The sequence below is a fragment of the Phacochoerus africanus genome, chromosome 8 (genome assembly GCF_016906955.1).
Source record: "Phacochoerus africanus isolate WHEZ1 chromosome 8, ROS_Pafr_v1, whole genome shotgun sequence".
Lineage (NCBI taxonomy): Eukaryota > Metazoa > Chordata > Mammalia > Artiodactyla > Suidae > Phacochoerus > Phacochoerus africanus.
The window spans coordinates 85,069,820-85,092,610 of NC_062551.1; the positions used below are offsets into that span (position 1 = coordinate 85,069,820).

Below are 22,791 nucleotides of genomic sequence, written 5' to 3' on the forward strand. Positions count from 1 at the left end.
TCTCCTAGTAGGAAGTGGTGGATTGGGGTAAGGGAGACTAGTTTATGAGAACTCACAGGACCAACTCAAGAGACGCTAAATTGAAAAGTATCTCTGGAGTTCTCTGGTGGCTCAGCAGGTTAAGGAATCTGGCATTGTCACTGAAGTGGCTTAGTTCAGCCCTGACCTGGGAATTTCTCCATGCCTCAGGCTTGGCCAAAAAAAAAAAAAAAAAAGGAAGAATATCTCACTATGGAAAAAGAAAAAAGAAGAAGGACTCCATGACACCATCTAGAGACTACCTAGTTCCACTTCCCATGACACTAGGAGGTGAGACAGTTTTCAGTCTCTAACCTCAGTTTTTCAGTTCTCTCCTCCAAAGGAGTCTAGTAAACCTAAGCAGTAACTAGGGACTTTTGTCTAATCGCTCCATGACATAATCTTTTTTTTTTGCCTTTTTTTAATTACTCAAATGAATTTATCACATCTGTAATTGTATAATGATCATAACAATCTGATTTCGCAAGATTTCCATCCCAAAGCCCGAACACATCCCCCCAGCCCCCAGCTCCATGACATAATCTTACCTACAGGTTTTATAGCGATGAGTGGTCATCACAACGCCTACAGCCTAGTAATCATTCTTGTAGTTTTATGTATAGGAATTTGTCATGTGTATTATGTTTACCTTTGATCTCTTAGTTGTACCCCTTGCTGTCCACTCACTGCTCTCAGGCACTCACTGCTCTCAGGCACCCTCTGCTATTTCTCACTTACACTCTAACAGTAGCTCATTATTTGTTTTCCTGTCCCAGTCACTGCCTAATCCATCCTTGGCTGAGTTAACCTTCTAAAACATGGAGCAGATCATGTCTCTCTCCTACCTTAACTCTTTGGCTTTCTGTTACCTACAGGATTCAGTCAGTGCTCTTTTACAATGGTGTTTGGTGCCCTTCATAGCCTGGTTCTTGCCTGCCTTTCCAGTACTATTAACTCTTTCTTATATGCATCTATTCTCCTGCCAGGCCACACTAGTTGTCAAATAATTTCACACCTTCATACATACTATTCCTTCTTTCTGCGTGGTCTTTGTTCATCTTGCCATCAAGGGGTAGGCTCCTATTCCTCCTTTAAGACCCAGTTTACCTACCACTTTCTGTGAAGCTTTTCTAAGCACATTCCCACCCTCAATAGAATTGTTTCTTTATTCCTACCATAGCATTTCATCCATTACAGCTCTTAACATTTAGCATTGTAATTACCTACGATAAATGTGTCTTATTCATGTAGCAAGGCACCTGGCACATAATAAACAATCAAATGTTTATCAGAAAAAAGGAATTAATTATTTTCATGACTGCTATAAAATCCAAATAATTTAGACCTAAATAATAAGCTGAAACAGGAAGAGGGTTAGATAAAGGGATAAGGAAAGTTAGACATCGCCACCTCTTCTATCTGATCACACCAGTCCATCAGTTTGCTCTTTCTTTTGGATCTTGCAGGTGATGATGATCCAGGGACGTTGAGCCATGCCATGTTAAAGAATGGCCATACCACCCCCATAGGAAGTGCCAGATCTTCTAGTCCAGTCCCAGTAGAGGAAGAGCCAGGGAGAATAACAAGTCTTGGGAAATCTATTCGAGAAGAGGACCCAAAGAAGCGACTAGGTAAGAGACTCTGGAAGAGTCTGAAGAGTTTAAGAGCCATGTATCGGTCATTTTCGTTTACCTCAGGGGTTTGCAAGAACTAGAGGAGAAATAAAATCCAGAGGGACCTCTGTTCTTTTATAGCAATTCTTCAACTAGTTGTCATTTTCAGTAGAATTTCTCCTGTATTCCTGTATTCACAAAATACCTAAATTTGTGATTCTCAAGGATGGAAGAGGATGTTTACTATCAAATACCTGTAGGAGTTTTTCAAGCTACACATTCCACATTCCTCCTCCTCTACCCAAGGGACTCTGTGTCCAGCTGCTTGGCTCTGTGTAAAGAATCCCTACCATAACAAGCTCCTTTGACTGACTGAGAAAGTGTCATATACCTTAAGTATGTTGAGGTTGGGAAACTTTGCCTGGAAACTAACCTATAAGTTAAATAATGAATGGTGTTGACCATAAGCTGTAGATGTGTTAGCTTTTTCAGTCTGTCTTGTAACTCTCTCTTCCCTTTTAAATCATTTCTTGACTATACAGGCTCAACTGGAAGCCAGCCTAATTCTGAAGCAGAATCCGTTCCTGAGAATGTACCCAAACAGCCTTTACTTCCCCCTAAAAGACACTTGTCCTCTTCTCATGAAGCAAATGAAGAGCAAGCAAAGGATGCCACTTCCTCTGGCAGCACAGCAAGACCCAACTCCTCCACCTCCACCACCGGCATCACCCCAGCACCTGCCGCCACCATAGCTGCCACAAACCTAGCAAAAACTGTTAATTCCTCTCTCCCCCCTTCCCAAGCACCCAGGACTCTGCCAGCTGCTCCTGCCAGCACTAACACTACTGCTACCCCAAGCCTCACTCATACAGTCCCTGCCAAGCAGCCCCCTATCCCGCCCCCTAAACCAGCTCACAGAAATAGCAACCCGGTTATTGGTAAGTCTTTAGATTTACATAGTTTTAGGTTTGGTTTTGTTTTAGATGGTTGTTTTATTGGATAATTGGTACAATATTGATTTGGCCTATGAGAGAGTTCTCCATATTTGTCCCTTGGAATGCCTTCAATATAGAAAAAAGTCTTGAAAATGAGGAGATGACTATGAATGGAAACAGTGGGGAGAGATATCACTAATTTAAGTTCAAGTTTGGGGGGATTAATATTTATTTCCTAAAACAATGTTCCTGAACTACTATTTATAGTTTGGGACTAGGCATGTAAAGACTGCAATGAATTTGACCTATGTGTAGAAAACGTTTGTTTGGCCATGCCCGTGGCATATGGAAGTTCCCGGGCCAGGGATCGAACCAAAGCCACTGTAGTGACAATGTTGAACCCTTAACCCTTAGGACACCAGGGAACTCTGAAAAGGATTTGTTTTGTTTTGTTTTTAACCTAGTTTAAACTACCAGTGCTTTTCTTCAACATAAACCCATTAAATTAAAAAATTATTGTATAGATGCCAGTGTAACTTGTGATTCAGTGTCTTGCATAGTACCTTCATGGGAAACTGCAAAGTTATTTAAATTGTCCTGATGAAATCATGTTTTATCTTAGGAGAGTTAAGAATGCCAGTCTTGGAGTTCCTGTTGTGGTGCAGCAGAAACGAATCCAATTGGGAACCATGAGGTTGCAGGTTCAATCCCTGGCCTCGCTCAGTGGGTTAAGGATCTGGCATTGCCATGAGCTGTGGTGTAGGTGGCAAACCCGGCTCGGATCCGTGTTGCTATGGCTGTGGTGTAGGCCAGCGGCTGCAGCTCTGATTAGACCCCTAGTATGGGAACCTCCATATGCGTGGGGTGTGGCCCTAAAAAGACAAAAAGAATGCTAGTCTTAGTGAAATAAATGGCGGAAGAAAGAAAGTAGAGAAGATTACCTGTAAATTTTTATTGGTTTAGTAAATTTTTTATATTTACCTGAAGTGCTATTTAGGTCAGTTTTCTTTTTCTTTTTTGGCTGTCCTACAGCATATGGAATTCTCAGGCCAGGGATCAAATCCAAGCCAGAGTTTCGGCAGCACCACATCCTTAGCACACTGTAAAAGATGGGGAGTCGAACTCGCATCCCTGCTGCTGTAGAGACATCGTTGATCCCACTGCACCACAGTGGGAACTCCTAGGTCAGGTTTCTTATATAAATTTAGAGGAATTTTCAAGGAAGGGAGGAGGAGAAAAAAGGTAGTTTTTCAGGAACAATTATATTAGGCTTAGTCCTCTTAATTTTTGTTAATGATTGAATGGAGAAATAAAAAGTACATTCAAAAAAGGCAAAAAAAAAAGAAAAAAAAATGGAGTTCCCATTGTGGCACAGTGGTTAACGAATCCAACTAGGAACCATGAGGTTTCGGGTTCGATCCCTGGCCTTGCTCAGGGGGTTAAGGATCCGGCGTTGCCGTGAGCTGTGGTATAGGTCGAAGATGCAGCTCATCCTGCATTGCTGTGGCTCTGGCGTAGGCCGGTGGCTACAGCTCTCATTAGACCCCTAGTCTGGGAACCTCCATATGCCGTGGGAGCAGCCCTAAAAAAGGCAAAAAAAAAGACCAAAAAAAAAATTTTTTTTAAAAGTACGTTCTTGGAGTTCCTGCTGTGGCAAAGTGGGTTAAGAATCTGACTGCAGCGGCTCGGGTCACTGCGGAGGCACAGTTCAAGTGCTACCCAGTGCAGTGGGTTATAAAGGATCCAGCATTGCCACAGCTGCAGTGTAGGTCACAGCTGTGGCTCTTATTCAGTCCCTTGCCTGAAACTTCCACATGCCTCGGGTGCGGCCATGTTTAAAAAAAGAAAAGTATGCTCATTAAATGCCTAATTAACCAAATAGTGTGGAGTGTCTAGAACCTTGAAAAACAGGCTTAGAGTTCATTGTGAGTATAACAGGTTGGAGTAGCTTGATAAAAACAGGATGAAGGTCATTATTACCACCTTAGATAAATAGGGCTGTGTTGACTTATCTCTAAGGATCAAGGTGCTTTCATATACTTATTTTCAAAACCTCCTTGTAAAGTTTTATCTGTTTTATCTATTATATGGCTAGGGCAATAAGAACAGGAAGAAGGTATGATTCACTCAAGGTTGCAGTTAGTGAGAGATAGAAACCAAACATAAGCTTTTCCACCCTGGAGTACAGACCTCTGTCCTGTACACCTGTGTGTTCAAACTATTATCTAGACTGTGTTTCCATCATGATTACCTTGGAGGGCTTATTAAAGCACGGAGTATTTGGCTCTACCCTTAAAGTTTCTGATTCAGTAAATCTGGGGTAGTGCATGAGAAATTGCATTTCTAATGAGTTCTCAGATGATGCTGATTCTGCATATATGGGGACCACCCCTCGAGAACCACTGCTCTAAATCAGTAGCTCTCCACCCTTTTCAGGGCAAGACAACATAAAAAATGATAATGTCTGTACTATATCCTGGGTTAAACTTCAGTGACTGCCCTTGGCTTCAGGTGAAAAGCCCAAAGCAGCCCAATGTGTGACTTAGGGATCAGCATGACTCCATGAGTGGTCTTCAACAGAAAGAGAAAAATAGGACAGTTCACAGAGTTTTTATTAAGATTAAATAGATCTGATTTAAAGAACTGTCCTTGGAGTTCCCATCGTGGCTCAGTGGTTAACGAATCCAACTTTGACACCATGAGGTTTCAGGTTCGATCCCTGGCCTTGCTCAGTGGGTTAAGAATCCGGCGTTGCCCTGAGTTGTGGTGTAGACCTCATACTCAGAACAGATCTGGCATTCCTGTAGCTCTTGCCGGAGGCTACATCTCCAGATTAGACCCCTAGCCTGGGAACCTCCATATGCCGTGGGAGCGGCCCTAGAAAAGGCAAAAATAAAAAAAAAAATTAAAAAATAAAGAACCGTCCTTTACTCTGAAATTATGGACCTTCCTAATTCTTTGGTGTTAAAAGGCCACTTCTGGAGTTCCCGTCGTGGCTCAGTGGTTAACGAATCCGACTAGGAACCATGAGGTTGCGGGTTCGGTCCCTGCCCTTGCTCAGTGGGTTAACGATCCGGCGTTGCCGTGAGCTGTGGAGTAGGTCACAGATGCGGCTCGGATCCCGCGTTGCTGTGGCTCTGGCGTAGGCTGGCAGCTACAACTCTGATTGGACCCCTAGCCTGGGAACCTCCATATGCCGCAGGAGCGGCCTAAGAAATAGCAAAATGACAAAAAAAAAAAGCCACTTCTTTCATGAAATGATTATGTTCATAAGTGTTTTACTGAATATCAAGCCTTACTTGAGAATAATAAAAATTGACAACCTGAGATTGGTCAAGAATTTCTTTTTTTTTTTTTTTTCTGCTTTTTAGAGCCATACCCGTGGCATGTGGAGGTTCCCATGCTGTGGGTCTAATAGGAGCTACAGCTGCTGGCCTACGCCACAGCTACAGCAACATGGGATCCGAGCCATGTCTGCAACCTACACCACAGCTCATGGCAATGCCAGATCCTTGACCCACTGTGCGAGGCCAGGGATTGAACCCGCAACCTCATGGTTCCTAGTCGGATTCGTTTCCGCTGTGCGATGATGGGAACTCCAGGAATTTCTTTTTAATAGTATTGGTCCATGAAATCCAAGCATTTGGAAACCACTGCTTTAGATATTGCTATGTCTGCTAACAGGTATAATAGTTCTAGGACTAAGGACTAATTAGGAGTATTAGGACTAAGGAAGGACCACCACAAATAACAACAGATGGAGAGAATTTGTAACCCCTCCAATGAACATTCTGGCATCTTTGCCATAAAACTACAGCTAAATGCCATTTTAGCTATATGGGGATATGTACCAGAGGTCATTTCCTTAACTTTACAGGTATATGTTTTCCTTATATTACCAAAAGTAATTTACTTTATCAATTCAAATGTTAAAATACTCAAATTTGGTCTTTTCAAGAGTGGGTTTTCCATAGCTAAAATAGCTAACTACTTTTTATTTTGGCTTTTTAAGGCCTTATCTGTAGCATATGGAAGTTCCCAGGCTAGGGGTTGAATTGGAACTGCTGCAGCTGCTGGCCTATACCACAGCCACAACAACTTGGATCTGAGCTGAATCTGTGACCTACACCACAGTTCACAGCAATGCTGGAGCCTTAACTCACTGAGCGAGGCCAGCGATGGAACCCGCATCCTCAGCTTCATTACCACTGAGCCACAATGGGAACTCCAATAATAACTGCTATTTTTATTTTTATTTATTTATTTATTTATTTTGTCTTTTTTGACATTTCTAGGGCCACTTCTGCGGCATGTGGAGGTTCCCAGGCTAGGGGTCTAATCAGAGCTGTAGCCAACAGCCTACACCAGGGCCACAGGCAACTCGGGATCTGAGCCACGTCTGCAATCTACACCACAGCTCACGGCAACGCCGAAACCTTAACCCACTGAGCAAGGCCAGGGATCGAACCCACAACCTCATGGTTCCTAGTCGGATTCGTTAACCACTGAGCCGTGACAGGAACTCCAATAACTGCCATTTTTAGACCAGCAGATAAAATCCAGTCTACCAAAAAATCTCTCTTTCATTGGTCCTAAAACTCACATTTTTTAATCTTCTTTTGTATGTAAATGCAATATTTTCCTAAGAATTCCTTTTAAAATTTTGCTTATGAAAAATGACATTAAAACATTATCAGGGAGTTATCCATGAGGATACAGGTTTGATCCCTAGCCTCACTTAGTGGATCGGGGATCCAGCATTGCCATGAGCTATGGTGCAGGTTGCAGACATGGCTCAGAACCCACATTGCTGTGGCTGTGGTTTAAGCCTGCAGCTGTAGCTCCGATTTGACTCCTAGCCCAGGAACTTCCATATGCCACAGATAAGGCCCTAAAAAGCAAAAAAAGAACAAAAAACAAAAAAAACTATCAAGGCCCTGGTGGCTCAGTGGCTTAAGGATCTTCCATGGTTACTTCCGTGGTATGGGTTGAATCCCTGGCCCAGGAACTTCCATATGCTGCAGGTGCACCCCCCCCCCCCAAAAAAAAATCAAGTTATGAAAGAAAATTAGAAATTAAATAAAATCATTTGGATCTATAATATGATTGGACCAATTGGAAACCTTTGAGTGACATATGTAATATAAGTGTATCTTACATTCTAAACTGAGCACAATTTGGGAGCAGCTTTGCTATTTCAGAAATAGAACTCAAGAATTTTTCCCACGTTGCTGTGGCTCTGGCGTAGGCCGGCGGCTACAACTCCTATTCAACCCCTAGCCTGGGAACCTCCGTATGCCACGGGATCGGCCCAAGAAATGGCATAAAGACAAAAAAAACGAAATTACCCAGGAGTTCCCATTCTGGCTCAGCAGTTAACGAACCCAACTAGCATCCATGAGGATTTGGGTTCAATCCCTGGCGTCGCTCAGTAGATTAAGGATCCGGCATTTCCCTGGGCTGTGGTGTAGGTCACAGGTGCATCTCAGATCCTGTGTTGCTGTGGCAATGGTGTAAGCCAGCTGCTACAGCTCCAATTCGACCCCTAGCCTGGGAACCTCCATATGACATGGGTACTGCCCTAAAGAGACAAGACCAAAAAAAAAAAAAAAAAAAAGGGACTGAGCTTAGCTCTGATTCTAGGCTCTGGGCTGGTCCCTTCAAAGTATTGTAGAGTCATCTTAAATTGAAATGTTGCTTTCTCTTTTCCAGCTGAACTTTCTCAAGCAATAAACAATGGTACATTGTCATCAAAGCCTTCCCCACCTTTACCACCTAAGAGAGGCATTCCATCAACCTTGGTATCCACCTCAGAGTCTGCTGCCACCGTTTCCACCACCACAAAAGCACCACAAGATCAGAGAGAGAAGAGCACATACTCCATGGGCTTCGAACCACTGCTGATGATCCCCCCACCCTCTCCATCCCCTCCGCTGCCTACTCATATACCTCCAGAACCCCCTCAGTCCCCTCCGTTCCCTGCTAAGACTTTTCGAGTTGTGCCAGAAATTGAGTTTCCACCTTCCTTAGATCTACCCCAGGAGGATCCGCAGCAGGAAAGTCAGAAAAAGGAAGTACCCAAGAGGATGTTGGACCATAGCTTTGGGGAGCCCCGCGTACCCCCTAGGCTGCCCCCAGTCCCACTGCATATCCGAATCCAGCAGGCCCTGACCAGCCCACTTCCCATGACTCCTCCCTTGGAGGGCTCTCATAGAGCTCATTCTTTGCTCTTCGAGAACAGTGACAACTTTTCTGAGGACAGCGGTACCCTGGGTCGGACCAGGTCACTTCCCATCACTATTGAAATGTTAAAAGTGTGAGTGCTTTTAAAGCTTGCTTCTTGTTCCTTCTTTACACTTGTTAGGCCTTCTTGGAAACAATAACTTATAAAGAGGAAATGTGAATAAATTAAGAATACTCAATAAATAGGACATGTTCTTGAATTTGGACTTTTTTACCCTCCTAATTTCTATAAATTTTTTCCATAGCAGAAATTTCCATGATGATTTGAAAAAATTATAAACTTTTGTACGTGAAACTTAAAAGTGCTGTGTATTTTTATATGATAGAAGGGAAGCAGTGTAACATGGTGCTGAAGAACACTGACCTTGGAGTAAGCAACTCTGGGTTCAAATCTCAGCTCTGCCTCTTATTTACTTGTTTCCAGTAGTATATGTTACTTAACCTTCCTGTTCTTTAGTTGTCTAACCTGTGTGCAGGAATAATAGCTCATAGGCTTGCAAGAATGAAATTAGACAAAATCTGAAAGCTCTAATGCCTGGCACACAGACTTGATAGAGAGGGACAGAGAGAAGCCTAGAGAAAGAGAAGGGAATGCTCTGAAAGTTAGCTCAGTTATTCCAGCCCCATAGATGGGAACTGCTCATCTTCTCTCCCTCGTCTCTCCCCAAACGCTGAATCTGTTCACAATAGCATTGGTACTTATACCTACTTTGTCTTTTTAAAATTCAGGCAAGGCATTACCGTTGTCTCACAGTAGGTTAAGAACCTGACTGTAGGAGTTCCCGGCGTGGCGCAGTGGTTAACGAATCCGACTAGGAACCATGAGGTTGTGGGTTTGGTCCCTGCCCTTGCTCAATGGGTTGACGATCCTGCCTTGCTGTGAGCTGTGGTGTAGGTTGCAGACGCAGCTCGGATCCCGAGTTGCTGTGGCTCTGGCATAGGCCGGTGGCTACAGCTCCGATTCGACCCCTAGCCTGGGAACCTCCATATGCTGCGGGAGCGGCCCAAGAAATAGCAAAAAAAAAAAAAAAAAAAAAAAGAACCTGGCTGTAGCATCTTGGGTTGCTGCAGAGTGGCAGGTTCCATCTGGCACGGTGGGTTAAAGGACCTGGCGTTGCTGTAGCTGTGGCTTGGGTCCCAGCTCTGTGGGTCAGATTCAGTTCCTGGCCGGGGAACTTACATATGCTCCAGGTGTTGCCATTTAAAAAAAAAAAGAAAAAAAAAGGGTGAATGTCAGACAAATTGTGGGCTGACGATCAACACTTTTTGGCAGGTTGGAAATTTGTCTTACTAACTAAAAGAATTATTATACAGCTGTTACAGCATCCTGAGTTTGAGGTAGACTAAGTCATAGTTTTATGCCTCTAGAGTATAAGGGAAGTAACTAGTTTTCATCTTTACCTCTCTTTGCTTCCTTGGTTTAGATTATCATTTTGTCCTACTCCATTATCAAACCAAAGGGAAATGGGTTAAGTATTTTGAGTATCTTCCATGAGCCAAATACTGTGTTAAATACTGTGTAATTTTCTCATTTAATCGAAGCAAATATATTGCATCTTATATACAGATCATCAGGGCTCTCTCTGTGTCAGGCACTAGTATATTCTAGAATTTGTCTTATTTCATTCTCACAACAAGCTGAAATGGTAGATCTCATTCCCATTTACAGAAAAACTGAGTAACTTACAAGCTAGTAAATAAATTGTAGAGCTGGGGTTTGAAACCAGAGCCGCTTAGGAGTTCCCGCTCTGGTGCAATGGGGTTGGCAGCTTTTCTATAGCACCAGGACACAGGTTCAATCCCTGGCAGAGCACAGTGGGTTAAAGAATCCAGCACTGCCGTAGCTGTGGCATAGGTGGCAGCTGGGTTAGCAAGAGTGTAAAAGTTAAGAGAAGAAACTATAAATCATTTTGTTCATTATTTTTCATAGTTATTCAATACTTTGCCTTGCAAATCAGTTATTTTTTTATGTCTCTGAGAGGAAAATGTAATTATGTTAATTTGTTAGTCCAGACGATGAAGAAGAAGAGGAGCAAGTCCATCTATTTGCATTCGATGAAGATGTAGCATCTACCTCAGTTGTTCCTAAACTACCACAGTGTCTGCAGGAGGAAGAGGAAGAGAAAGAGAGTGACTCAGATTCAGAAGGCCCCATTCAGTACCGAGATGAAGAGGATGAAGATGAAAACCATCACAGTAAGAAAGGGCCGGAAAGCAAAGGAGAAGTTTCTTTTATGGATAAAGCTATGTACTGGTCTTAGCAAGTGTAAGGTGAATGGAAGCAGGCACCCTCTCTCATCGAGTCATCTGGCTGACTGCTGTTGGAAGCTGCTGTGAGGAACTCTTGTCCCTGCTGTACCCCTTGTTATAACAAGCCAATGAGGGGGCACCCAGTAGATTGAGTCAGTCAGACATATATCAGTTTGGTTTGATTTTAGAATTATTTATCTTGATATTAGTAAAGAATGTGGAGTAAAGGAAAGTTGGTATTTGGGCTTTGTGGAGAAGACAAAAGGAATGGTTTCCTTACTGTATTCATGGGGTAAAGAACAAAACATATTCTTGTCCTCAAATCTGCAAATAGAATCCTGATTCCTCAGAGTAGAAAGCAGCTTTAGGAGTAGGAACCTTCTGAGGGTGTTAGTGTGAATGCCTCTCTGTTGTAATTCAGAGCCTCTCCCATGCTTTCGTTATCCCCCCTCTAGCAACTCTTACTAAGGAGAAAAATTTGGAGAGAACTAGTGGAAAGGAGATGTCTTTAGCCCGTCTGAGTCCATCTGCTACAAAGAGTTTTAGATATCTTCAGCTTTGCTCCCACCTCTAAGTTAGGTGGGTCATTGGAGGCCAAGTAGAAAGCTGGGCGTTATGATGTTGTTTGTTCAGACTCTTACCCAGCTCCAGATAAGACTGAGCGTTAAGCCTCTGCATGTTTTTCTTTTCCTTCTGCAAAGGTGCTCTGGCCAATAAAGTGAAAAGGAAAGACACTCTGGCGATGAAGTTGAACCACAGACCCAGTGAACCAGAGATGAACATGAATTCTTGGCCTCGAAAAAGCAGAGAAGAATGGAATGAAATACGGCACCAGATTGGGAACACGCTAATCCGGTAGGTCTTTGCTGAATCAATTGATTTGATTTGATTTGATTTGATTATGCCAGTATATGTCTTAGAGACTTTGTGGTGGAGCATTCATTTATCTTTTTTTTTTTTTAATTTTAGAAATAGCATAATTTTTTAAAATACGTATCGTACACAGTTGGGTATCTTCTAAGAACTTGGAAATTAAGGCATTAAATGGTTCTCAGAGCTATAAACCGTAAGACAGACATATCTCACAGCTTTACACCATTAGATAGACATAAATATGTTTTTTCAAAGTTTCTAGAGAATTCAGGGTTTCAAGGACAGCAAGGCTCCTCTGGCATTTATCAGGTTGCTCAACCATGATGTTCCAGCCCAATTAAAGATCACACCCATACTTTCCATTGCATCTATCTCACATGTTCCATGTAACTGCTTCTTTTCACAGTGTCAGTGTATTTTTCAAGTCAGCTGGAACTAAAATCATAGAGAAACTGAATGCAGGCCAGCTTTACAGACAGAGTGAGTCCATATAGAGTCCAGGTTTACAGATAGGTTGTTTGCCCGCCTCAGTTGTTTTTCTTAGTACAGTAAGGAAAAGGAGGTGGAACTCTTGGCAATATTCCTTAAAAATAACTAACGATGCCTGCTAATTAAAATATATTTTTCCCTCCTGCCTCAGATAGTGGCTTTGCTGTTGGCCAAGATGGCAGCCTTAATACTGAACCATGTGCCTCTGTAGCCACAAGAGACCATCAAGATCAGGAATTAGTTGGAGTTCCCTTGTGGCACAGTGGGTTAAGGATCCCCCGTTGTCACTCCAGTGGCTCAGGTCACTGTCGTGGCACAGATTCAATCCCTGCCCCAGGAACTTCCACACACCATAGACATGGCCAAAAAAAAAAAAAAAAGATTAAGTATTAGTTAAGAACAGGGAATTTTGGAGTTCCCGTTTTGGCACAGCAGTTTACAACCCCAACATGACGACTCAGGTTCAATCCCTGGGTTTGATCCCTGGCCTCACTCAGTGGGTTAAACATCCAGCATTGCCATTAGCTGTGGTATAGGTCACAGACGTGGCTTGGATCCCTGTGTTGTATGGCTGTGGTGTAGGCTGGCAGCTGCACCTCTGATTCAACTCCTCACCTGGGAACTTATATATGCTGCAGGTTTGGCCCTAAAAAACAAAAAGTAAAAATATGAGATTAACATTTATAATAAAAATTTACAGTAGCATCAAAAATCTTTAAATATGAGTTCTCAGAGTTCCCATTGTGGGTTAAGAACCCAACTAGTATCCATGGACACAAGTTCTATCCCTGGCCTCACTCAGTGGGTTTAAGGATCCAGCATTGCCGTGAGTTGTGGTGCAGGTCACAGACTTGGCTCAAATCCCTCATTGCTATGGCTGTGATGTAGGCCAGCAGCTATAGCTCTGATTCAACCCCTAGCCTGGGAATTTCCATATGCCACAAGTGGGATCCTAAAAAAACAAACAAAAAAATAAATATGAGTTCTCTTGTGGCACAGTGAGTTAAGGATCCAGTGCTGTCACTGCGGTGTCTTGGGTCACTGCTGTGGCACAGGTTTGATCCCTGGCCTAGGAAATTCCACATGCTGTGGGTGTGGCCAAAAGAAAAAACCTTTAAATATTTATGAATAAACCTGCAAAAGATTGTGTATGACCTGTATACTGGAAAGTATAAAATACTACCAAAGAAAGCAAAGTAAAGCTAAGTAAATGGAGAGAAATAATATATTCATGAATCAGAAGTCTCAGTACTAGAGTTGCCATTGTGGCTCAGTAGGTTAAGGACCTGATGTAGTTTCCGTGAGGATGTGGGTTCGATCCCCTGGCCTCACTCAGTGAGTTAAATATCCAGCATTGCCACAACTTTGTAGGTCGTACATGCAGCTTGGATCTGGCGTAGGCTGTGGTGTAGGCCTGCAGCTGCAGCTCCAGTTTGACCCTTAGCCCAGGAACTTCCACTGCTGAAGGTGTAGCCATAAAAAGGAAAAAAAAGGAGTTCCCGTCTGGCTCAGCAGAAACGAATCTGACTAGTATCCATGAGGATGCAGGTTCGATCCCTGGCCTCACTCAATGGGTTAAGGATCTGGTGTTGCTGTGAGCTATGGTGTAGGTTGCAGACTTGGCTCGGACCTCAAATTGCTGTGGCTGTGGCATAGGGTGGTAGCTACAGCTCCAATTGGACCCCTAGCCTGAGAACTTCCATATGCCGTGGAGATGGCACTAAAAAGACAAAAAAAAAGAGAGAAGAAAAAAAAGTCTCAATATTGTTAAGATGTCAATAGATTTAACACAGTTCCAATCAAAATACCCCCAGTGGGAGTTCCCATTATGGTGCAGTGGGAATGAATCCAACTAGTATGCATGAGAATGCGGGTTCCATCCCTGGGCTCATTTAGTGGGTTAAGTATCCAACATTGCCGTGAGCTGTGGTGTAGGTTGAAAACAGCTTGGATCCCATGTTGCTGTGGCATAGGCAGACAGCTGCAGGTCCAATTCAACCCCTAGCCTGGGAATTTCCATATGCTGCAGGTGTGGCCCTAAAAATCAAACAAACAAACAAAAAACAGAATACCCCCAGTAGGCCTTAATTGATAAACTGATTCTAAAATTATTATGGAAATATAAAGCAACTGTGAAAAAGAACAGGTTTGTAGGACCAACACTTTCTTATTTTAAGTATATTATAAAGCTAAAGTAACCTAAATGGTATGGTATGGACATAAAGATAGACAAGTCAGTGCAACACAAAGAGAGCCAGGAAATAGACCCACCCCACATATGTACAACTTTTTTTTTTTTTTTTTTTGGCTTTTTAGGGCCACAACTATGGCGTATGGAAGTTCCCAGGCTAGGGGTGGAATCAGAGCTACAGCTGCTGGCCACACAGCCACAGCCACAGGATGCCAGATCCGAGCTGTGTCTGTGATCTACACCACAGCTTATGGCAATACTGGATCTTTAACCCACTGGCGGGGTCAGGGATCAAACCCGCAACCTCATGGATACTAGTCAGGTTCTTTACCACTGAGCCACAACATGAAATCCTGTGTAACTCATTTTTGACAAAAGTAACAAAGACAGTTTTCATTGAGAAAACAAGGGTGATGATATGTTCCTTATCATGACTGTAGTGGTGATTTTGCAGATATGTACATATGTCCAAATATGAAATCATATAATTTATCGCATGTCACATATCTTAGTAAAGCTGTGGTGGTTTTTTGGGTGTAGTATTTTTTTAAATGAACGTTGAAAAAAGAAGGTCAAGAGGAACAACAACAAAAAATACTTTTGAAATACATTAAGTTGTAAATTGTATATAAAATGGATTTGGGAGTTTTCCATGCAACTGAAGAGTTACTAGAATATAGTTCAGATACTATCCGAGAACAGTACTTTAAAGGTAAGAAACAAAATACTTTCTGACTCAGGAATGACAGGTTGTAATTGGTGTCATCTCAGAACTGGGGATGAAGTGAGAAACCAGGTATCAGAGATAAACCGAAATTAAGATCATAGATTTACAGAATATAACTCTGAAAGAGACCACCTTAAATTCCTGTGGTTCTTCAGCCCCTGGTTTAGAAATCAAGAGAGGGACATGAGAGTCATATGGAAGCATTGTAAATGCAAATCTTAGCCTCATCTTGGTTTCCTGAATCAGAATTTTTGTTCATATCCTTGAGGATCTGCAGGTCTGTTTGGGAGCCACCAGTCCAGTTCAGATCCTCACTTTACGCATGCGTACACTTAGGATCTAACTGAGCTTTTTTGTGGTGGTAGGGCTTGTTGGTGTCAGAACTAGAACTGGAATCCTGGCCTGTTTGCCTGTATGATACCTTTTTGCCCTATAATTCTCTGTATTAACACTTTCAGGGAGTTCCCATTGTGGCTCAGTGGTTAACAAATCCAACCAGGAACCATGAGGTCGAGGGTTTGATCCCTGACCTTGCTCATTGGGTTAAGGATCCAGTGTTGCCGTGAGCTGTGGTGTAGGTCGCAGACGCGGCTTCGGATCCCACGTTGCTGTGGCTTTGGTGTAGGCCAGCGGCTATAGCTCCGATTAGACCCCTAGCCTGGGAACCTCCATATGCCACGGGAGCGGACCCAGAAAAAGCAAAAAGACAGAAAAAAAAAAGAAAAAAACCACTTTCAGGAGTTCCCTTGTGGCACAGCGGATTAAGGATCCAGCCTTGTCACTGCAGCAGCTTGTGTCACTACTGTGGCCTGGGTTCCATTCCTGGCCCAGAAGTTCCACATACCATGGGCACAGCCAAAAAAAAAAATGTATTAACACTTTCAGTGTGAAAATTGTTTTATAAACAAATGAAATATCAAAAGTTTGAAAATTTGATTTCTTTCTAGTATATAGGCTAATATAAATTGAGACCAAAACTGATCTTTGTACAGGATTGGGAAGTTTAACATAGACAGTACTCTTATTTATCTCCTTTTTTAGACGACTGAGTCAAAGACCAACACCAGAAGAACTGGAACAACGAAACATACTACAACGTGAGTCTAGCTGTGGAAATGAAGTTTATCTCTGACTTTAATATACATATCGGAAAAGAGAAGCATTTTGTACAAGGGTCAAGGAGAGAATATTCCAGCCAAGGAAGGACTGTTAAAGACTTCCTGTTGTGGCTCAGTAGGTTAAGTATCCATGAGATTGCGGGTTCAATCCCTGGCCCCACTCAGTGGGTTAAGAATCTGCTTGGCTGTGAGCTATGGTGTAGGTCACAGACATGGGGTCACAGACATGGCTCAGATCTCGAGTTGCTGTGGCTGTGGTGTAGGCCGGCAGCCGCAGCTCCAGTTCAACCTCTAGCCTGAGAACTTCCGTATGCCACAGGTGCAGACCTTAAGAAAAAGGAAGGAAAGACTCTTTTTACTTTTTTGCTCCTGAGAGAACAGAGCTCACCTTTACAATTCATCATTATGGTATTGTTTAGTGTACTGGGATACTCCAGAAAATTGTGTTTGAATGTTCTCACAGTATCCTGAGACTACTTTGGGTATTTGGAAAGGTTTGATAGTATGTACTGTCCACCTTTTCTCTGTCTTAGGAGAAGTGAGGTAATGGTTGTGTACTGGAGTGGACTTTTCTGTTCTTAATGGAATCTGAGACCCAGAGCAAGTTCCAAATGCAGCAGTTGTTCTGCCTTGTTCATCTTTTAAGATTTTTCATACTTCTGAAGTCACAAAATAGGACCATGTATTTAATTTGCTTTCTGTTCATGTAATTGACTTCCTGAAATAGCATTTTAATCCAGTGCAGATTTACTTTTCCAGATTATAGGGTGAAATTTGTCCTTAAAAACCTCCACACTAGGAGTTCCCGCTCAGCAGTTAACAAACCTGACTAGTATCCATGAGGATGCGCATTCAATCCCTGGCCTTGCTCGGTGGATTAAGGATACAGCATTGCCATGAGCTGTGGTGTAGGTTGCGGATGCAGCTCAGATCCCATGTTGCTGCAGCTGTGGTATAGGCCGGCAGCTATAGCTCCAATTTGACCCAAGCCTGGGAACCTCCATGTGCCACGAGTGCAGCCCTAAAAAGAAAAAAGAAAAAAAAACCTCCACACTAAATGGGATTAGGCTTCATAGGGTTACTTATGGGCATGTTCAGCTTGACCAGCACATCCACTGTTCTCTCACCAATATTTGACTATTCAGAACTTAGTCACCAAGGAAATTTTAAAGTGTGGGAGCCTTTATAGACCTTTCGCATGAAACTTAGTGTGATCTCCATTCTTCGTTGCTACTGTTTACTCTTGAGCAAAGATCTGCAAAGTTTTTATTCAAGGGCACATAGTAAATATTTTCAGTTTTGCAGAAAAAGGCTGTTATGTAGGTATTTATCAAACCATTCAAAATGTAGCTATTTTATTAAAATGTAAAGACTGTAGTTCATGGGCAGGAAAACAACAGGAAATTGTCTGGCTTTGGTACCATAGTTGGTGACCCATGCTCTTACGTATTTGACCAGGTGACAAGAAAATTGTCTTGATTAGCCATTCTCAAAGTTAATGTTTTATTCTGACTTGGAACCTGTGAGAAATACCTGAGGTGTAATCACTGAAAAGTTTGATATGCAAACTGCCATTCTGAAGTAATATTCTTTGTTTCTGTCAACTGTAGCTAAAAATGAAGCTGATCGTCAGGCAGAAAAACGAGAAATTAAGCGTCGGCTCACTAGAAAGGTATACTGCGCAAGTGTTCATTCTCAGTCTGTCCACTGACTTCATATCTTGTATTTAAAGGACCTATTTGGTTGGAAAGAAATTAATTTGACTTGAATTGCCATAGATTGTTTTGAAGATAGAACACATGATGAGAAGTATAGAAAATGACATGGCATTATAAGAACTTTTTTTTTTCACTTTAACCATTTAAAAAAACCCGGCACAAGAAGGTGCTCAATAAATATCTGTACCAGTTTGGACCTTTTATTTTTATAGACCTGGGCTTTTGGTATACATTCTCAAACCTGTTTTGGGTAACAGGAGGAGTGTGTAGCATTCATTTTGCAAGGCAAACTGGTTGCTTTCTCATCAGGGAAAAAACTGAATTGATCCTTAGTAATACCTAACAACTATGAAAAACCAAATACAATTTTCTCATTGGTCCCAGGCCAATTAGGGTAGAGTCTTTTTGGTACCAGACCTGTGTTGGCCCTTAAACTCTGTGATTAAGCCCTTTTCCCTTTCTCTCCCTCTGTAATAGTTGATATTTATCTCCTATAGATTCCTGGAGTTGGTCTGAGTGCTCTAGATATTTCTCTTTTTTTTTTCATTTTTTATATTTTTATTTATTATTTCCCCAATACAATTTCTTTTTCTACTGTACAACATGGTGACCCAGTTACATGTACACATTCTACTTTCACACATTATCATGCGCCATCATAAGTGACTAGACATAGTTTCCAGTGCTACACAGCAGGATCTCATTGCTAATCCATTCCAAAGACAATAATTTACATCCATTAAGCCCAAGGTCCCAATCCATCCCATTCCCTCCCCCTCCCCCTCTAGATATTTCTTTAAATGTGTAAGAATCCCCAGGAAGGTAAAGAATCTAGAAATTTTCTTCCAGATTTTTCCCACTTCTTCCCTCCTCTGGAGCCAGAGGAATTATCCTTTATAGGCTGAGGGTGATTAGAGGCCATGGCTGAACTCAGTGCCTTCAGATTTAGCAGGTTACCTGATTGTTCACCCTGACATCGTAATTTGTTACAGAATCTGATATCTTGGTCATTATTTCATGTCAAAAGGAAATTCATACTTAATATTGCCCACTAACAGATATTGCTTTTATATGAAGTGTATTCACCTTCTAATGTATTAGATATGAATTTATAGCGCTGACTCTTTTGCAATCCAAAATGTGGTTCATGGACCAGAAGCATTGGCATCACCTGGGAGCTTATAAGAAATTCAGAATCTCAGACCCCACCCCAGATCTGCTTAATCAGAATCTACTCTTTGGAGTTCCCATTATGGCTCAGTGGTAACGAACCTGACTAGTAGCCATTGGCCTTGCTCACTGGGTTAAGGATCCAGCGTTACTCTGAGAGGTGGTGTAGGTCACAGATGCAGTTCAGATCCTGCCTTGCTGTGGCTGTGGTGTAGGCCAGAAGCTATAGATCTGATTCACCCCCTAGCCTGGGAACTTCCGTATGCTCTGGGTGCGGCACTAAAAAGCAAAAATAAATAAATAAAAGGGGAGTTCCCGTCGTGGCGCAGTGGTTAGCGAATCCGACTAGGAACCATGAGGTTGCAGGTTCAATCCCTGCCCTTGCTCAGGGATTTAAAAATTTAAAAGTAAATAAATAAATAAATAAATAAAAGGTCCCCAGGTGGAGGTCCCTTTGTGGCTCAGTGGGTTAAGAATATGACATAATGTCCCTGAGGATTAGGGTTCAATCCCTGGCCTCTCTCAGCGGGTTAAGGATACAGTGTTGCCATAAGCTGTAGTGTATGCAGCTCCAAATGATTGTTGCCCTGGCTGTGACATAGTGAAGCAACTGCAGCTCTGATTTGACCCCTAGCCCAAGAACTTCCATATGCTACAGACACGGCCATAAAAAGAAAAAAATAAAGGTTCCTCAGGTGGAATTCTCTTGGGGCACAGTGGTTTGGGGATCCAGCGTTGTCACTGCAGCAGCTTGGGTCGTTGCTGTGGCACAGGTTCAGTTCCTGGCATAGAAACTTCCACATGCCATGAGCTTGGCCAAATAAACAAGTAAATAAATAAAATAAAGGTTCCCTAGTGATTCCAGTGTACAGCAAAGGTTGAAACACTGGACTGGAGGCAGTTTCAATGCATGATTGATTCCTAATTCCTGGCATGGTGAACTAAGAGCCTCTGTCCATTTCTTTCAGCTCAGTCAGAGGCCAACTGTGGCTGAACTACTTGCCAGGAAGATTCTGAGGTTTAATGAATACGTGGAGGTAACAGATGCTCACGATTATGACCGGCGGGCTGACAAACCTTGGACCAAACTGACCCCTGCTGACAAGGTGTCTGTCATTTGTCTCTCTTTCTTTCTTTGAAGGATAGAAACCAATAACTATAAGAGGGAACCATAAAGGAAATTTCTACTTGTAATATAATGTTAAATGTCTAATCAAAATACAAAATTTTTTTTAAAAAATACAAAATACCAAGATGTGCAAATTAAACTTAGTACTAATAACTCCACCACCATCTCCAAACTGACAGAGAAGAAAATCCTTGCACATCAGTTGAAAAATCTGGAAGGAAGTAAATCACATTTTTAGCAGTGGTTATGTATGTTGGAGGAAGTTTGCATAGCATATTTTAGTAGTTACCCAATTTTCACTTTTGTAGTAGGAAAAGAATTTTTATATGCTGTGGAAACAATAAAATCTACAGGAATTCCCTGGTGGCACAGCAGGTTAAGGATCTGGCATTGTCACTAATGTGGCTTGGGTTGCTGCTCTGGCACAGGTTCCATCCTGGTCCAAGAACTTCTGCATGCTGCGGTTATAGCCCAAAAAAATCAAAATTTAAAAAAACTACATTTCTTCTAAGATGTTCAGGTGTTTGATTTAACTGGAGATTTGGGGTTTATTATTCGATGAAGGGTGTCAAGGGAGGCGATGTGCATCAGGTCTCGTTAGTGTGTTGACCTGGCTTCCTCCCTCCCTCTGGGTTGCCTGTTGGGGGTTGCAGTCAGTCACAAGGTGAAGCACAATAGAGACTACATGGCAGATCACACTGCCCTACTCTACCAGAAAGAAGATGCTGAAGCATTTTTGTTTCTTCTCTACAGGCCGCTATAAGAAAAGAGTTAAATGAATTTAAAAGCTCAGAGATGGAGGTTCATGAAGAGAGCAGACACTTTACACGGTAAGACCCAAACACTGTGAGCCAATAAGCAGAGTGCCACCAAAAAGCAGACATAGTAGAGTTGCTCAGCTAGGAAGGATTCTAATGACTTTTTAAAAGAACAGCATAGTATTAATTGCAAACAGTCTGCATTAAGAAAAAAGGATGAGAAACTAAGAGGCTCATACTTCGTATGTGTACTGAATATATCATTTTACATATGTTATCTTAGTTAATCCTTGCAAGCAACATGCCAGGTGTGTTCATATCCCCATTTTATTGATGAAGAAATAGGCTCAAAGGGATTAAGTAACTTGACTTGCTAGTAAGTTGCTGACCAGGATGTGGGGGAAGGAATGAATGACCTAAAGCCACTGGGTGTGCTCTTCTCTGCACCTCACTGCCCCAGGTTATGGATGAGGAAGCTGTTGCTGAGCTGATAAACAAGAGCCTGCACTGTCTAGTTTCACTCCTTTCTAGCACAGTTGGTCTTACCAACTTAGTGTATAAACTTCATAAAGCAAACCAAGAAGCATTTTGATTTGGAATTACTATTGTGATTAAGGACCTAGCCCATAGCTAAAGACTCAGCCAGCCACAAACAGAATCAGTGAAAATATCTAGGTGACTCTCAGAACACTTATAAAAAGAAGTTAGTGCTGTACAGCAGGAAAAAAAAAAAAAAGACAACAACAACAAAAAAAAGAAAAGCTAAAAAAAAAATAAAAAGAAGCTAGGAGTTCCCGTTGAGGCGCAGTGGTTAACGAATCCGGCTAGGAACCATGAGGTTACAAGTTCGATCCCTGGCTTTGCTCAGTCGGTTAAGGATCTGGCGTTGCTGTGAGCTGTGGTGTAGGTCGCAGACACAGCTCAGTTCCCAAGTTGCTATGGCTCTGGCCTAGGCCGGCGGCTACAACTCCAATTAGACCCCTAGCCTGGGAACCTCCATATGCCATGGAAGCGGCCCTAGAAAAGGCAAAAAAAAAAAAAGCTAAATAAAAGAAGATATCATGACAATTACAGTTTGATAGAGAAAGAAGGAACAAGCAGAGTTGGAAAATAAAATATCCTTAAGGAGTTCCTGCTGTGGCTCAGCAGGTTAAGGATCTGGCTTTGTCTCTGTGGAGGTGAGGGTTCAGTCTCCAGCCTAGCACAGTGGGTTAAGGATCTGGTGATGCTGCAACTGTGGCATAGGATTCACTCCCTGGCCTAGGAACTTCCATAGGCCTCAGGTGCAACCAAAAAAGAAAGAAAAATTTTTCCATCATAATACAGGCAAATGGTTATTTTAACTATAGAATTTTTTTGTACTCAACTCTGACAAGAGTAGGGGAGGTAGATTATTTGAATAGCAGTGACACCTGGCATGTTTGCTGCAAGGCTTAAGATAACAGACACACAAAATGATACACTCAGTACAGTTACGAACTATGCCTCTTAGTTCTCATCCCTTTCTCTTAATGTAGTCTTTTTGCAGTGAACACTGTGTCATTCTTGTAAAAATGTCA

The 22,791-nt window shown here is 42.2% G+C and overlaps 1 protein-coding gene across 10 annotated transcripts in view; it reads left to right on the top strand.

Moving 5' to 3' along the window:
* PHACTR4 (phosphatase and actin regulator 4) overlaps positions 1-22,791 on the top strand; it is a 113,527-nt gene that overhangs the window by 86,772 nt on the left and 3,964 nt on the right. For all 10 annotated transcript variants that reach the window (XM_047792880.1, XM_047792881.1, XM_047792877.1 and 7 more), the window contains 9 exons: positions 1,485-1,649; positions 2,174-2,569; positions 8,279-8,882; positions 10,818-11,005; positions 11,761-11,914; positions 16,381-16,436; positions 18,068-18,129; positions 20,314-20,451; positions 21,228-21,304. In XM_047792880.1, the coding sequence (XP_047648836.1) occupies positions 1,485-1,649; positions 2,174-2,569; positions 8,279-8,882; positions 10,818-11,005; positions 11,761-11,914; positions 16,381-16,436; positions 18,068-18,129; positions 20,314-20,451; positions 21,228-21,304 (1,840 nt within the window). The remainder of the gene's footprint in view (positions 1-1,484; positions 1,650-2,173; positions 2,570-8,278; positions 8,883-10,817; positions 11,006-11,760; positions 11,915-16,380; positions 16,437-18,067; positions 18,130-20,313; positions 20,452-21,227; positions 21,305-22,791) is intronic.